This window comes from Monodelphis domestica, chromosome 5 (genome assembly GCF_027887165.1).
Source record: "Monodelphis domestica isolate mMonDom1 chromosome 5, mMonDom1.pri, whole genome shotgun sequence".
In the NCBI taxonomy this organism is placed as follows: Eukaryota; Metazoa; Chordata; class Mammalia; order Didelphimorphia; family Didelphidae; genus Monodelphis; species Monodelphis domestica.
Window position 1 is genome coordinate 207254477 of NC_077231.1, and position 17057 is coordinate 207271533.

A 17057-nucleotide genomic window follows, 5' to 3' on the forward strand; every position below is an offset into this window, starting at 1 on the left:
AGCCCCAGGACAGTGATGGAATCAATAGAGTTCCTGTGAAAGAGGCTTGACGAATGCTTTTTATTTCTAATTTTTCTTTAAGTGAAAATAACACATATCACTTTCACTTCCTGTTATAGTTCTTTTTCAAACTCTTTGGGTTGGGCTAATATCTGATTTTCTGTCCTTTGGAATCAAACATTATTAGTATTTGGCAGGGATTCATGTTAAGAATCACAGTTTGATTTCAACATAAGAGACTCAGGTGAGCAAACAAATATCTTTAACTTAACATAAAGAAAGTGAGGTGGGTTAAAAGCCTTCTTGAAAGTTTCCTTGAAATTTCTGAGCACAGAAAGAAACTTATGATATTGCTCCTTAGGACAGCACAGCTCTGGGAAGGTTCCAGGAATATCACCCTGGCATTTCTATTAAAAAGGGACATTTCACTCTGCACATATAAGTCTGCCCTGACAAAAAACTGGAGAGAGAAAAGCCAAGAGGAATGGTGTCAGGCCTCGGTGTCTTTTAAAGGGCCTTTGCCCTTGTTTGTAATCTATCCCTTCCTTCCTATCCCTCTGCAGCCAAGGACCCAAGCTCCTTCCTTCAGGGCTCAGCTCAGGTTCCATTTCCTTCTGTGTCCAGTCCTATTGGCTGTTAGTGCTCTCCAGCTTCTGTTTTCTTGGTCTGTGTCCCAATAGGCTGTATGTCCTCTGAGGGCAGGAGCTCTTCTTCCTGTTTATGTTGTCTGAGCCAGGTGCAGATCTCTGTACAAAGAAGGTCCTTGAAAGATGTCTGAATTAAACTGAATTGTGTGAAGGGACCCTTGTATTAGGAAAATGGAGACGTGCTGAGAAAAGTTACAGAAGATTGGCTTCTATAAACCTCTCTTTCCACTTTCAAATAATAAGTACAAACCAAATGACTTATCGAGCCCAAAATGACACTCTACTGGTTTTAAGAAAAAACTCAACTTATGAATGATCAAAATAGAGGCAAATACTATTTTTAATTGTCTAACAAGAGACAACAGATACAGAAACACCATAAAGCAAAGAGAATAGTATCTGCCATGTTTAACTGATACTTTGCAACAAGATTTTGGTTTTAATACAATCATGATTTGACCTGATGTAACTTTATGTCAAGTGAAAATCTAATTGGTGGCCTGACAGGTTTTGGTTTTCAAGTGCGTCACCAAAATTCCTTAGCAGAGTTGACACTCCCTATTTAAAAGGCCTTCCAATGCCATATTGATCTAGCTCCTTAGAATAGACCGAATACAATGTAGTCCCAAGGGATTGACCTCATCTTGTTAACAGGTTCCAGTCAGGAGCAGCCAAACCAGAGCAAGCTCGCTCGCTGGCTCGCTGCGGTCCTGAAGAGAATCTCCCCTTTACCAAACTGAATAAGCCAATGACCTTCCCACAAAGATTATTAATGGTGAACCAGAGCAGGTCTTTACACAACAGGGCTTATGACTGGACTGTTTCAGGATAGTCCATAAAATGTCAGCATCATTTCACATCTGGATGGATGGGATGGTAGGAATGAATGAAACTATCGGTGGGCAAGAAGAGGCTCTTTCCCCGAGGCTCCAGTCATACGGACAACTGCTCTGCTCCCAGCCGCCACAAGGAAATCCAGCCACGTATCACTATTTTCTCAGTGAATCAACCCCTTGACTGTTCCAGACGATTATATCAGGAGGGTCTGAGTGGTCTGCTGTTGCTGGTGATAGAGCGGGGGGCTTGGGGCTCTGGCTACTGTGCAAAGGGGAATCCTGTCTGAGGCCACAGGTATAAAATTAGGTCCTTGTCCTCGGAATTTAATAAATATGTATCTTGAACCCTTTAATAAAAATACAAATGGATACACTGCTCAAGAGATCACAACTACTCCTTTCTGCTTCAGAGTTGGGGGAAGGATGGATGCTTTGTCCAGCAGCAGCAAGTATCAGTGAGTCCAGAACGTCAGGAATACTAAACTTCCCCTGGACAGGAGCATTCCCTGCTCTGTATTTGGGACTATGCTGGGGCATGTAAGCTTTAAAGAACGTGGGGTGGCGGCGGCCAGACTCTCACCGGAGAGTCTGTCCCAGGGGACCCTCAGTCCTTCTTGGCCTCCTCTTTCTGGGGCTTCCTCCTTGATACCCCGAGGCTGTTCCATACCTCAGTGTACATCAAGGTCCCAACAAAGACAAACATAGTGCCCAGCCAATGCCATAGGGTGAAAGGGTTCTGGAAGTACAGGATGGAGAAGATGAGGCTGACAAATTTGCGCAGCGTCACGACAAGAGTCACAGTGAGGGAGGTGCACTCTGTGGTGAGGATGAACACCCCTCGGATGCAAGCATACCTGAAGAGCACAAGTTAAGGACACTGTTTGTGGTTCTGTGACCAAGAGGGCAGGGGTGCATGCTATCGGTATTCTCCTTTGCTTTACGGTGGTGTAAGGCAATGGGCATGAGGAACAGCGGCATGAGGGCTTTTTCAGTATATTATCAGGCAGAATTCCTGCCATTCCAACTATGAATCTCAATCCAACTGGGCCTGAAAACTTTCTGTTCTTAATTCTAAACCTTCCCACACAATTTTAACTTTCTAGCCCAATCCCTAAAGGCACTTTCAGTTTCCTTCTGGGAGGGTTAATGACATCATCATTTGATCTCATGACATTCCTCAATGCCCCATTGCTACAAAAGAATAAACCTGATTTCCACAAAGCAGACAAAATTAGGCTCCCTGCTTTTTTACATACACACTTTTTAAAATGCTTAAAATCTATTTGCATCGTTTTGAAATTTCCTTTTTCCAAATTTCAGGCCACTCTTTAAGATGCTGGGATAGTAATAACCACTCAGGATTGCAAATGACCAAATTACCATATATATAAATCTTTAAATCACTCACTGCTTCTTCCATGAATAGATATTTCCCTTAAAAAATGTTTCTTTTCCTATCAGTTGTTACACTGCCTATTTGCTCACAGTGACTTGACAATTAGCAGCTCTGTTCTCCCTTCTTTTGATTAACTCTACAATATCATCTTTCAGCAAGGAGATTTCAGAAAGGGCCCCTTTTCTCCTTGTTCCCTGCAGCAAAGGGATCAAGAAAAAGATGTCATGTCCCAGCGGTCCAGGAACACAAGGGTGTGGGCACTTCCTCCATGCCAGGCTCAGGTAGGGGGGCAGTGGCCCAACAAAGGCTAAAGGATACTGAGTCAAGATGTTCATGAGGAGGTAGAACCACATGATGGGTACTGTCACTCCAACAACTGGAACCTGATACAATTCTGTAAGGATTACAAGAAAACAACAAAATTGTCATTCATGAACATACACGAATGTGAACATACAAGGGTTTTAACCCAAAGAATACAGCCCAAACAAGCAGAGGTTCGAAGGCTCAGGTGGAAGAACTTTGCTTCCTACTTCACAAAGTGCTTTAGGGTTGGCTCACGTGACAGCAAAGGGAAGTAATGAATGCTGGAGGGGATGTGGCAAAGTAGGGACACTAATTCATTGCTGGTGGAGTTGTGAATTGATCCAACCATTCTGGAGGGCAATTTGGAACTATGCCCAAAGGGTGATAAAAGACTGTCTGCCCTTTGATCCAGCCATAGCACTGCTGGGTTTGTACCCCAAAGAGATAATAAGGAAAAATACTTGTACAAGAATATTCATAGCTGCGCTCTTTGTGGTGGCCAAAAATTGGAAAATGAGGGGATGCCCTTCAATTGGGGAATGGCTGAACAAATTGTGGTATCTGTTGGTGATGGAATACTATTGTGCTCAAAGGAATAATAAAGTGGAGGAATTCCATAGGGACTGGAACAACCTCCAGGAAGTGATGCAGAGCGAGAGGAGCAGAACCAGGAGAACATTGTACACAGAGGCTGATACACTGTGGTACAATCGAAGGTGATGGACTTCTCCATTAGTGGCGATGCAGTGATCCTGAACAACTTAGAGGGACTTATGAGAAAGAACACTATCCACATGCAGAGAAAGAACTGTGGGAGCAGAAACACAGAAGAGAAACATGATTGGTGACACAGTTTGACGGGGATGTGATTGGGGATGTAGACTCTTAAACAATCACCCTAGTGCAAATATCAATAATATGGAAATAGGTCTTGATCAAGGACATATGTAAAACCCAGGGAAATTACACATCCCTTATGGGAGGGGTTTGGGGGAGGGGAGGGAAAGAATATGATTCTTGTAACTATTGAAAAATATTCTAAATTAATTAAATAAAAAATTCCCCCCAAAACCAAAAAAATCAAAATGCTTCAGTGCACATGATCCTAACAACTTGTCAAGTCCATTCCTCCGATCAAACCATTTTGATAAATTCTTATTTTGATCTGATAATGGGATATGGAGACAGCACAATGAAATTGGGAAGGCTGGGGATCCTGGGACCAAATGGTATCCCCCTTCTGTGCAGTCAACCAGGGCCATGAGGAAAGCATGCACGGTGGCAGGCATGGTCCCATTCCTCCCGCCCCCAGCACCACACATGGCACAGAGGTGAAAGGTGTGAGATTAGCTTCTGTCCTGTAGAACACTTATGAATCATGGGAGACTGGCGCCTGGAGAGGTCTACATGGGCAACCTAACAGTTCCAAAGCAATTCAATTTGGAGGCGGTTTTGAGCCCTGTTACTCTGTATAGTTGGGGGAAGATGGAGTGAAGAGCCTGGGCAGCCACGCCAGCTCCAGTTCAATAAAATTGCCTATCGCCATTGATACGCTCTGTTCCACTAATTCCAGCTGCCCTGGAGGATCTAGTGATTACACCCATATTCATTCATTCAAGACAATCAGAAAGACTAGGTTTTGGGGGGTTTTTTTGGAACCATGTTTTTGTTTGGTCAAATGCAGGAAAGTTTTGATGACTGGGAAGCTGGGAAAAAGATTTACTTAACTGCCAAGTACTTTTTTTTTTAACCCTTGCCTTTGCTTTATTGGTTCCAAGGCAGAAGATTGGGAAGGGCAAGGCAATGAGGGTTAAGTGACTTGTCCAGGGTCATACCGTTAGGAAGTTTCTGAGGCTAGATTTGAAACCTGGTTCTCCTATCTCCAGTTCTGGTGGTCTATCTACTTAGTCACCTAGTTGCCCTGCCAACTACCTGTGATGGGGCAGAAAGACCCATTGTTAGATAATTTCCAGAACTTTTAAGAAGTTTTGTTCACTATTTGGTTACCTACACAAGACATGGAATGCTGCTGTTTCAATGCTATGAACTAAGAAGTTCACCAGACCTTTGCTTGATTGAAAGGAGTTCTGCCAGATAAAACAAACATAATAAGTTGGGGGGAAATCATGAAGGACAGACATAAGTGAGACTGCTTATTAGGTTCTCTTGCTTAATACAGACAAAATTGTCCAGACAAGCTAAAAGGCCTGATAGACATGTTCCTTTAACTATGGGAAAGCTCAGAGCAACCAAAGACCTAGGAACAGGACAAGGGCCCATGGAAAAGTTTTGATTCCATGTAATTTGGGAATACTAGCAAAGCTAAGCTTTCCTTTATATTTTGATCCTATTGGGGAGCTATAAACTATGGTTTTGATTTGGTCCCTGAATTAGGCTCACCTGGATGGCAGCCCAAGGTTCAGGATAGAAAAGAAGACCTTGTGAGTAGACAAAAGAAAACAGAGAAATAAGATAAGAACTACCTGTCAATCAGACCCTGGGACTCAATTCCCCAGGGTACAACTGTATTGGATCCATCTGGGTCAATGTCCCTGATGTAGGGCCCAGGTCACTCAGTGTAGATGCAGGCAGTGCTCTTTCAACCTAGGTGGCCACAAGTTTGGAAGGGCAGGACTGAAATGCCTTCAGTATTAAACCAAGGATATTTACACAAAATTTTGTAGCCCATTAAGAGATTTTAATACATTATTAAATCTTTCACGTCTCCAAACCACACTTTGGTGTGTGTCCTACAATACAAACAGTATTTTACAAATAAATGAACTGAGGCTGAGGGCAGACCCGTGGTCCCATTGCTCCATCAGAGAGGAGACTGGAGCATGGGTCTTTCCTGTCCAATATATGTCAGACTGATTCCACCACAGGATCCAGAGTTGCCTGAGATGAGAGGTGACAGGTGAATAAGATGAGGCTTGAGTGTAGAAAACACGATCTGAGCAGCTTTCAAACTGGGGTGCAGTAAAATAGCATAAGATTTAGGGGTGGAAGGAACCATAGAAATCACCTCCTCTAGTTATTTCAGAGTTAGGGAAACAGAGACCTAGAGATGTTAACCAATTTGCTCAAATAACTGCTCAGTAGTGAAGCCTGGAACTACTGGCAGACCTTTCCATTTAGGCTTCTAGAAAGGGGCAGAGAAATGACTGGGGCAGCTTTCTGCACTGCTCTGGCCTCTGAATGAAAGCAAGAGGGGACAGATAGCAGAAAGAAGGGCAGAGCCCAACCCTAAGACAAGCCTTTTCCAGGGAGAACTTCCAGCCCAGCAGGAAACACATCAGTGGACATTTGCCCAAGTCCTTAAACAAGGAGTAAGCCTTGGATGGGCTGTGTTCTCTCACTAAAGCATGGGAGGAATCCAGGCTTGACTCTCCCCAGGAAGAAAGGGAAGAAGGATCTTGCAGGGTTGGGAGATGAACAGGGAAAGGCAGGAACTGGAACCTTAGATAGCACAGACTTTGTGCCAGGCACTGGGCTAAGCGATCTGCAATTATTATCTCATCTGATCTTCACAACAACCCTGTGAGGGAGGTCCTATTATTATATCCATTCTATAGGTGAGGAAACTGAGGCAATCAGAGACTAAAGTACTGATTTGCCCAAGGTTACACAGACAAATTTAAACTCGAATCTCCGTAACTCCAGACTCGGCACTGTGCACACACTGTGGCACCTCACAGCTATGTGGGGAAATCCACCTTGCCACCTCTACTCGCTGATGTAGGTTCTTAAAAGGGGAATGACTGAAACTTCAAGGGCTACGCTGAGACATCAGGAAGAACATGAATGGCTGTAAGACAGTCTGAGTTCTGGGAAGCAGCTGTGGTGGGGAAGGTGTATTCCGAGTCCCCCTCAGGTGTGTAGGTGGGAGGCGAGGTAGAGATGGCTGGCAACAGGCAGGAGGGATCACTTGACAACACAAGTGGTCATAGGACATTTCCCCAATGGCTATCATGGAGGAGGTAGAGATGGGTTGTCTGTAGTGGGTGGGATCGGGGCACTCCAACATCCCAGAGACCATCTCTGGACCAGACCTACCTTCTGCTTTCTATGAAGAGGACCTTCTCTGGCCTCAAAGGGCACAACATTACCAACTGCAATGAGGCTGGACTGCAGGCAAGACCATAACCCATCTAATCACCTGCTTCTCTTGCCTTGTCATTCTTTGATGGTTAGCACACCCCCTTCTCTCACAGCGTACTTTGAACCCCAGAAAACTGAAATAGAGACCCCTATTCCCTAGTCCCAGCTGCCTGCACCACTGCTCTCCTCCTCATTCCTCAGTTTCCCCTATGCATCTCACCACCACCTCCATTCTGTTTTGGGGAGTGCTTGATGCATAACTAACAAATGTGCCTCCATCTAAATAAAACCTTTTCCTTTCATCTTCTGATCCTCTCTGAAATCTGTCCCCCTTGCAGTGACCTCAGTGACTCTAACTACCCTTTCCAATATTGGTAGCTTTTTCACTCAAGTCCTCTGAATAGAATATCCTGGTAACAGTTGTAATAACTTGTTCCTTTTCCTGGTGCCATTTCTACCCCTACCACACTCATTAATTTCCCCTGCTTTGAGGTTCACACTATTTAAATTTATCACCCAAGCCAGATCCCTGGTGGCCATTATCTATCAGTCTCCATGACATTCTCTTCCTTTCTCATCTGAATTCCAGTGCCTGGTTCCTAGTCTCTCTCCTTCCCCAACTCCTAATCTCTTATTAGGGCTCTTCACTACAGATACTGATACTCTCTCCATAACCTACATTTCTACTCTTCAGTCTACTGAATTTCCATGAGACTCCACTATTCTCCCTACCTACATGTCCATAAGTATTCTACTTCCTTTCCTCATGAATTCCAAAACTCCTTTATCTAGTAATACTTTTATTATCTCATCTTTCTGTCTGCTTTATAATATTTAACTCATTCTTCCTCTTCACCAGGGCCTCCAATTCTACCTCCCTTCTGGATAGTCTCAGACCATTCTGCACTCTCCTATCTTTACCCCTGTGTGAACCCAGTTCAACTCTACACAATCCTTTATACCCATTTCCTTGCCTTCTTTACCCTATAATTGATCATGCACTGTGAATGCATCAGGCAACCTAAGCTTCTGAGGTAATGTTTTACATACAGTTGTGCTCCTAAAGCCTGCGCCACACCAATCTTAGCCTGAGCTGTATTGTTAAAAACACACATGGATTGAGAGCCAGGCCTAGAGACGGGAGGTCCTGGGTTCAAATATGGTCTCTGACACTTTCTAGCTGTGTGACCTTGGGCAAGTCATTTTACCCTCATTGTTTAGCCCTTACCACTCTTCTGCCTTGGAACCAATACCTAGTATTGATTCTAAGGTGGAAGGTAAGGGTTACTTAAAAAAGAACAACAACAAAACAACAACACAACACTTGCATCAGGAATCTGTTACTACTTTATTTTGTAAAAGGTATGTTTAGAAAAGTTACTAATTTGTTTTTTTTAATTACATAGAAAGGATGTAGAATTTATATTTCTGGTCATTATAATTTTAGTATTTTGCTTCATCATCTCCAAAATACTCACCACTATTATAAGAAACTAGTAAAGAGGTTGATTTATACCATTAAAAAAATGAGTTAGGAGCAAACCTGGACCCTACCTCAGGAAATGCCAGTTGACTCTTTTTTGTAATAAAAAAAGTTTCAATTCCAAACTCACCAGATTTATTGAAAAGAAGTGCATGATCATAGATATCAGAAGCCAGAAGGATGAAGCCAGGGAGTGGCAGCGCATGCTATGGGAAGAAACAGAAATAGAATTCAAATGCAATGGAGTAAGACAATTACCAAAATGTTTCTATGAATTCCCCACATATCTTATGAACTATTGTTTATGCAAGACCAACCCAGAGGTAACAGAATTTCAGCAAGGAAAGCAAAGACTCATCAAGAAACTTATTAAGAATCTAATGTCTACACACTTTATATAACCCAAATGACCCGGTCCTTGGTCTTAAAACAAAATAGACATCACAGAAAAGAAAGACAGGATGAAAATGATGAGGGCTGGGGGGTGAGGGACTAGACCTGTGATTTTATTCATATGGGGAACTCTCAGGTGAGAAAACTCCCTCTAGTCATATAGGTGGCACCTTCGATGTGATTTGCAGCCCAAGGGAGTTGCCTACAGCATTAAAAAGTTAAGTTAAACCAGTGTGTGTCAGAGGTGACACTTTAACCCAGATCTTCCAGACTTTGAGGCCATTCAGAACTATTCTATACTGCCTCTAATGAGAGTTTGTAAATACACAAATATACATATGTGCATGTGTATATACATATCTACATAGGCAAATACAAACTTACATGTATGTATGCACATGATCAATCACAATCTCCCCTAGATAACTGTATTGATTTTATTTTTCTTATTGTACCGAAAAGCCTGAATAGGAAGGCCAACTACGGTCAGGTTGCAGGAAGGTGGGGATCCAAGGACAAACCTGGGAAGAAGGAAGGAGGAATCCTAAAGGCAGAAAGGAAAATCTAAGAGAAGCCAGGAGCTGCCTTGTTCTTCCAGCTCCCAGCACATAGCCCAGCAGCCTTCCAAAGCTTCTCTCCAGCTGGTTGTCTGTGATGTGAGGCCAGGAAGCTAACATTGGGGCGTCTGCTAAGTAAAGGCTTGGGAAGGGGAGGAATGGCCCCATGGTTTGGAGGAGTCATTCCAAACTGCCTCTTGCCCTACTTGCACACCATTCTCTATGTTACTATCTGAATTCTTTTCCCCTTTAAGTTTGCTCTTAACATTCACTTTAACTTAATTTCACCTACACTGAAAATCTCTTTTTGGGTGAGGAAGGTTAGCACAGTGTTTTAATACATGTTTATTGACTGACAGACTGTGGCGAGCAAGCACTGCACTGAACACCAACACAATGCCCTGGCAGGTCACACAGACTTCTTATCTGGTGACACAAATTTTACATGATTAGAAACAGGTTCCATTCTATGGGGTCCTCCTGTGCTTTAAGAGCTTAACAAACAGATCTGATCCATTACCTACAGCGAAAGGCAGTTTTCATTTCATCTGAGACAGCAAACATGTCCCCTCCTAAGAGGCATTACTCAGTCACTTAAGTCTCTCCCAACAAGTGCTGCAGTTGCTTACATTATAAAACAAAGCCTCCTTGGAATGTTTCCCAAATTGCTTATAGAGTGTCTCTTGGAAGATGCCCATCCTTGCTGACATCAGAAGGGCAAAGGTTAGTGCACCAATCCCTGAAAAACAAACAGAGCATTAACAAACCAGCTTCTGGTTTTTCTTTTAGTTTCTAGAATCACAACTAATAGACATGCAGCTTTATTCTAATAAGACAGAATAGAACAGACCTTTTACAACTATCTAAAAAGAATCTGTAATCTCTTAGTTAAAAACTAAAGCAAATTTAGGTAAGAGTTTAAAAAAATCATACATTACAAGATCACTCTATGTGTCACATATCACAAATATGAATAACATGGAAATAGATTTTGAACAATGATACATGTATAACCCAGTGGAACTGCTTGTCAGCTCAGGGAGGGAAGGGGAGAATCATGAATCATGTAACAATGGATAGAAATCATATTCCAAATAAGAGAAGAGTTTAAGCAGGAGACAAGGAACCATACACACCTAAACTCAAAACCCATCCTGGAGCCTTTCCTCAGTCATCTTGAAAAGTCACTGCAATTGCTGTTTTCCAGTCTAGAACCAAGAAATAACACTTCCTAAGGACCCTATGAAGAGTAGTTTAAGATGTAGGAATTTATTTTAAGGAGGCAAGTATCTAAATGAGGCATTTCCTAATTATTTTAAAATTCTGTTCTTTAAGTAAGTAGGTAGAGTTAGACTTTTATATATATAAAAAGGAATTTTCAAAGCATGATGCAGGTAGTTTTTTTCCTTCAACCCTCACCTTTAATTGGACCAGCCCCAATCTAATCCTGCCTTCTCTGAAATTCACTTCAAAAGTTATAGCTGAGCTTTAGTTCTTTCCCTATTTAACTTGTGTGGGGTGCCATGAACTAAGATAAGTGAAGGGGAGGGGGGATTCTTTAACAAACTTGTTTATTAGTGACTTTTTTGTTGCTGAATTTCATTGGCTAAATCTTCAATTGAAGGTTGGTATTTTGTACACTTCAAGCCCAAGCAAGCACTACTAACTTCATCTGTCAATCTGTTTCTTTTGTTGGTTTTGATATTATTTAACTGCCTGGGCGCGCTCTTCCTCTCCCCGACCCCCCCCCCCCCCCCCCCCCCCCCCCCGCCCCAGTGGAAGCCCCACATGCCCCAGCCACTTGTCTCTCACCTAGGCTGCCAGCATGGAGCAGCAGCCCCCTCCACCCCCCCCCCCCCCCCCCCGCCAGGCCAGGGCATGACCACAGCCACAACTGCAGGCTTGCAAGCAGCTCCTGGGCCCCGAGGTGCAGAGCCCGCATGCAGCCACGTATCATAAAAAATGGCTTCTTGTGTCAGTGCTGACACATGTGTCATAGGTTCACCATCACGGGGTTAGGTTAATTTTCTTCTTAAACCCTTACCTTCCATCTTAGAATCAATACTGTATTTTGGCTCCAAGGCAGAAGAGTAGTAAAGGCTAGGCAATGGAGGTTAGTTAAGTGACTTGCCCAGGGTCACAAAGCTAGGGAAATGTCTAAGGCCAAATTTGAACCAGGACCTCCTGTCTCTGGCCCTAGCTCTCAACCCACTGAGTCACCCAGCTGTAATGTCTTAAAAGAATTTTGACAAGGATCCACTGGTGCCCAAATTGCCATGGAAATTTGTACTTCCATTATAACCTATAACTATATGGTTCCACTGGCTCAGAATTAGCATATTCTGGCTTATTTCATCTGGGAAGTTATTTAGAACCTAATTAAAATATTTTTCTTCTCTTCAGTGGATGGCTTTATATGCTAACAAGAACCACATTAATTGTCCTTGTCCTATTTCTGAAAGGAATTTGTTCCTGAGAAAAGGAAATTGGCCATTTGTCTCTAAAACTCTGCCTCTTTCAACTATAAACATATCTAAACACATTGCTTTTTTATGGTAACATAGCCTCCTTTTTAAAAAATATTTTATTGGCAGGCAGCTGGGTGGCTCAGTGAATCAAGAGCCAGGACTAGAGATGGGAGGTCGTAGGTTCAAATCTAGCCTCAGATACTTTCTGGCTGGGAGACCCTGGGCAAGTCACTTAACCTCCATTGCCTAACCCTTACCACTCTTCTGCCTTGGAACCAATATACTATATTGATTCTAAGATGGAAGGTATATAATTAGAAATATAAGATAGAGGGGGCAGCTGGGTAGCTCAGTGGATTGAGAGCCAGGCCTAGAGATGGGAGGTCCCAGGTTCAAATCTGACCTCAGACACTTCCTAGCTGTGTGACCCTGGGCAAGTCACTTGACCCCCATTGCCTAGCCCTTACCACTCTTCTGCCCTGGAGCCAATACACAGTGTTGACTCCAAGATGGAAGGTAAGGGTTTAAAAAAAAAGAAATATAAGATAGAAACGACTACAAACTTGCTTAAATCACTACTTTCATTAAAATCAGCCATTTCAATATGTATGGTACCATAATAGCTTTTCAAATAATCATCCAAGGGCCCATTAGGATCTTTATCCTTTCATCCTCATTTGTTCTTCCTCACATGGCTATGGTCAGTGTGTGCACCATTCTTTTGGCTTTGCTTTTTTTTGTTTGTTTTTGTTCTGCATTATTTCATGAAAATCTTTTCCAATTCCTTTGAATTTCTTCTCATATTCTATTACACTAATGGTACCATACTTTAACCATGCCTATTTCTAATGTGAAGATGGGATTAACTCTCCCCTGCCCATTTTTAGATTTAATCACCAGAAGTGTATACACCCCACTTACACCTGAGTGCGGGAAGTCTGTGACCCACGTGTGTGATAGTGGGTGACAAATCAGAATCAACCGACTGCCCCCTGGCAATGCTAAGCAAAACTTTAGACTATAATTTGTCCACACAAAAGTAGAGGAAGGCACAGGAAGTGACACAAAGAAGCATCTTTAAAAGGAGTTACAACTTCCTGTGAATTCTTCGAAGTTCTGAGTTCAAGTTGGAGGCTGGTATTTACTGAGATCTTGAACTTGGTGAGACTGTTCTTAAATCTCTCCCTTTGAACTACCATATGGGTGAGTGAAAAAGGCTGACTCCTTTCCTGGATTTTCTGGAGGGAGTAGCCTCAGGAGAAGCTTCCCCTCTTGGGAGATGCTTCCTAACAGAAGCCCTATTTTATTCATCCTAGGGCCCTCAGTTCAAAGCTGAGGCCCCTCAAGCTAAGGATTAATTAGTCCTGCCTAAATTGAGCCAGGGGTCTGAGCAAAATACTTAGTGTGTTAGGTTAGATATCTTACCCTATCTTCTCTCTGATTTTCTTACTTTCACTTTTTCTATATTTTATAAATTGCTAAAAAATCATTTGGAATTGACTAAATTCCTGGCAACCAATCTCTTAAATAATCTAGTCGAACTCCTTACATTCTGGTCTTTATACTACTTTATACTAGACATTTAACTTGCTTCCAGCTCCAATCTGAAATTATATGTAGTGCTGATGTAGTCTCCTCTTTAGATCTGCTCCCCTCAAAACAGGGTTGGATTTCTTCTCTAGGCTTTTGAATCCCTAAGGCCTCAGCCCTCTATGGAATTGGGGAGCTGCTCCTTCCCCCTCTTCCTAGCACCCAAGGACATTTTTTGCATGCCCCACAAAGCAAGCACTTTCTCCCTCAGCTCTCTCCAGTAATACAGGGGAAGGGGTGGGCTCACAGTTTGAATTTGCCCTCTGGGCACTCAAAACTCATTAAAGGTTTGGCAACCCTGCCCTAAGGCTTTGGCTTACAAATTTATTCAATTTTTTTCAACAGCTGGTGATCAATTAAACTATATGTTTTAGTCTTATAAATCATCATTAAAAAGGACATGAAAAATATAAATAAGATAAACTGAATAAATGTTGCAGAGCCATATCTGATGTAAAAATACTTCAAGCTGAAGATTTATTCTTACTTGAAAAATGCTGACTGTACTTAATTGCTAAACGTGGAAATCAGGAAATGATAGATAATAACAATAATGTTCAGCACTTACACAGCACCTTTCATCTGAACAACACAGGAGCCTTCTGGTAAACATTATCAAGAACTCAGAAGTGGGAGGATAGAGCCCTATTCTTACAGGAAGAGAAGGGAAGGCACAATAGTTTTATTCAACAAAAGTAGAGAATAGGACTCAAGAAGTTATGCTCAACCACTTAGTGCAATAGGGATCTGATTAGGATTTTGATGTTAAACGATCGCTCTACTGCACATATGAGTAACATGGAAATAGATTTTGAACAATGATACATGTATAACCCAGTGGAACTGTTTGTCAGTTTTGGGAGGGGGGAGGAAAGAGAGGGGCAGGGGGATCATGAATCATGTAACTATGGCAAAATATTCTAAATAAAAATTAATAAAATAATAAATAAAATAAAATCTCCTTCTGGCTGATCATTAAGCATCTCTCTTATGCCCATTCTAGAATTTCCATAAGAATTAAAGTCTAGCCCACTGGCCTCTACAGCATTCATTCTCTTCCTCTTCTCATCTCTCCTCATATCTCAGCTCTTTTCTCCCCTCCTTACTCTCTCCTTTCCTCTTCCTCTTCCTCTTCTCTCCTCTTTCTTTAGTAAACAAAGTCTGTATTCCTTCTGGAAGGAGTCACTTCCAAAGACAGGAATCTCCCAAGCCCAGGAGACTAACCAGTAAAAGACTAGTAAATCATGTAGATTTAGAGGAAGAATAACTACAAATAGGAAGTATAATATGTAGTAATTATTTCAATCATCTAGGCATATTCTTTGAATTCTTACTGGATGAAATCAATAGTAATCTTTCTCCTAGAGTTTCACTAAAGGAATAGAAAAGAAGTAAATAGTTTCCTATTACTGATCCCAAGAAAATAGCTACCCAGTGGGACAAGTCAATTCATGAAGAGAATGAAGACTTAAGAAAGGGTCCTGTGAACTTTAAATTACTCCACCTTACTTAGATATTACTTCATGGTGAAGATAAAGTTGTAATCTCCTGATTAAACAATCAAGATACTTAGTTCTTACTTTATAGTGAAGCCAGAACTTTAAGTTAAGTCTATTTTAAGATCTTAATACAAAAAGGTGTTAAGTAACCATAAAGGGTAAATTAATCACAAAAAGGTTAAGTAACTAACAAAAGGTGAACTTAACAAAGAAGTGTTAAGTAACTCAAAAGATATAATCTAATCAAAGAAGATGAGAGCTAAAGAATGGGCAGTCCTGGAGGAAAGCCTCTGATGTGATTGGTAGACATGAAAATTGAGAGGACGGGACACAAGAGAAAAAGGTCTATATATTTTGCGGCACTTGCTCTCTCCGGTACCTTTGTCAGTGAGAGGTGGCTGGTGACAATGTGCTGGGCCTTTCGGCATTTGGCGTGGCTACAGCTATTGTCCAGTTCGGTGGTGAGTTTCTGACTGAGTTTCCCCTCTATTACTTTCCAAACTTTATCCTCTTAGAAGCCTCTAATCTCCTTCACAGACCTAGCAGCGGAGATATTGAACTCCCCCTGGCACAGGCCAGGCAGGAGAAATCCTATACCCTCTTCCCTCTTTCTCCTTAAAATCCTTCCCTCTGTACTAATTAAAATTACCATAAAATTCCAGACTGACTTGGGTATTTTATTTGGGATTTTTCCCCTGGTGACCAATTAATTTAGATTTTAAGTCACAACCCTAAAATTATCTCTATAGTCCCCTAAAAATTTGAAAACTAGTCTGAGTGCTTGATTCACAAAAAGATCATACATCACAGACCTTCTACTAAAAAATGTCATTGAAAAGTAGAATTCTTTGGAAATTGAAGGGATGTCCCTCAATTAGGGAATGACTGAACAAATTGTGGTACATATTGGTGATGGAATATGACTGTGCTACAAGAAATGGTGAGCAGGATGATTTCAGAAAAAAATGGAAAGATCTACAGGAACTGATGCAGAGTGAAATAAACAGAACTAGGAGAGCAATGTAAACAGTAACAGCAATATTGTGATGATCAGTTGTGAAAACATGGCTACTCTCAGTAATGCAATGATCTGGGACAATTGAAAGACTTATGACAGGGAATGCTAACCACCTCTAGAGGAAGAACTGTTGGAGTCAGGTGGATTCAGATGAAAGCATACTATCTATCACATCAGTATATTTATGGTTTTATTTAGTGGTTTGAGTGTTCTTTTATAACAATGATCAATAGGGAAGTGTGTTTTTCATGATAATAAAATTAACATTAAAAAAAATAATAAAATGGAATGGCTATTATAAAAAAGTAGGATTCTACTCATCTCCTGTTCTGATCACACACACACACACACACACACACACACACAATCCTAGCAACCAAGAGTAACTTGAACAAAGCAAAAGAAACATATACTGTGAACAGGGTTAGTACTTGCTCATTTGGGTGATTAGGATCCACAGATATCTCATAAAAGTATTAGTTAAAAGAACTGGGGATTGTGTAGCCTGGAAAAAAGAAAACTTGAGAGGAGGGAAATTTTGGAAAGAATGGAAGAAGGTTCAAATTCCTTATTTTGCTTGGCCTAAGAAAAAAGAATCAAAACTCCATGAATCAATGAACGTGCTTGTAAAGCACTTTGTAAATTGCTTATTATGATGCACTTGGCATGTGGTAGGTCCTACAAAAATATCATAATATAAATATTATCATTACCACTAATGAAATTTCCTTTTTTTTTGTTTCTTAAGTGTTAATGATTAGAA

At 41.5% G+C, this 17057-nt stretch overlaps 1 protein-coding gene across 3 annotated transcripts in view; it reads right to left on the reverse strand.

The window, feature by feature from the left end:
* Nucleotides 1-969: 969 nt before the first annotated feature.
* SLC35B4 (solute carrier family 35 member B4) overlaps nucleotides 970-17057 on the reverse strand; it is a 36705-nt gene continuing 20617 nt past the window's right edge. For all 3 annotated transcript variants that reach the window (XM_001373712.4, XM_007504342.2, XM_007504341.3), the window contains exons 7-10: nucleotides 10349-10458; nucleotides 8900-8975; nucleotides 3198-3273; nucleotides 970-2337 (exon numbers count right to left, since the gene is read on the reverse strand). In XM_001373712.4, the coding sequence (XP_001373749.1) occupies nucleotides 2088-2337; nucleotides 3198-3273; nucleotides 8900-8975; nucleotides 10349-10458 (512 nt within the window). In that variant the 3' untranslated portion in view covers nucleotides 970-2087. The remainder of the gene's footprint in view (nucleotides 2338-3197; nucleotides 3274-8899; nucleotides 8976-10348; nucleotides 10459-17057) is intronic.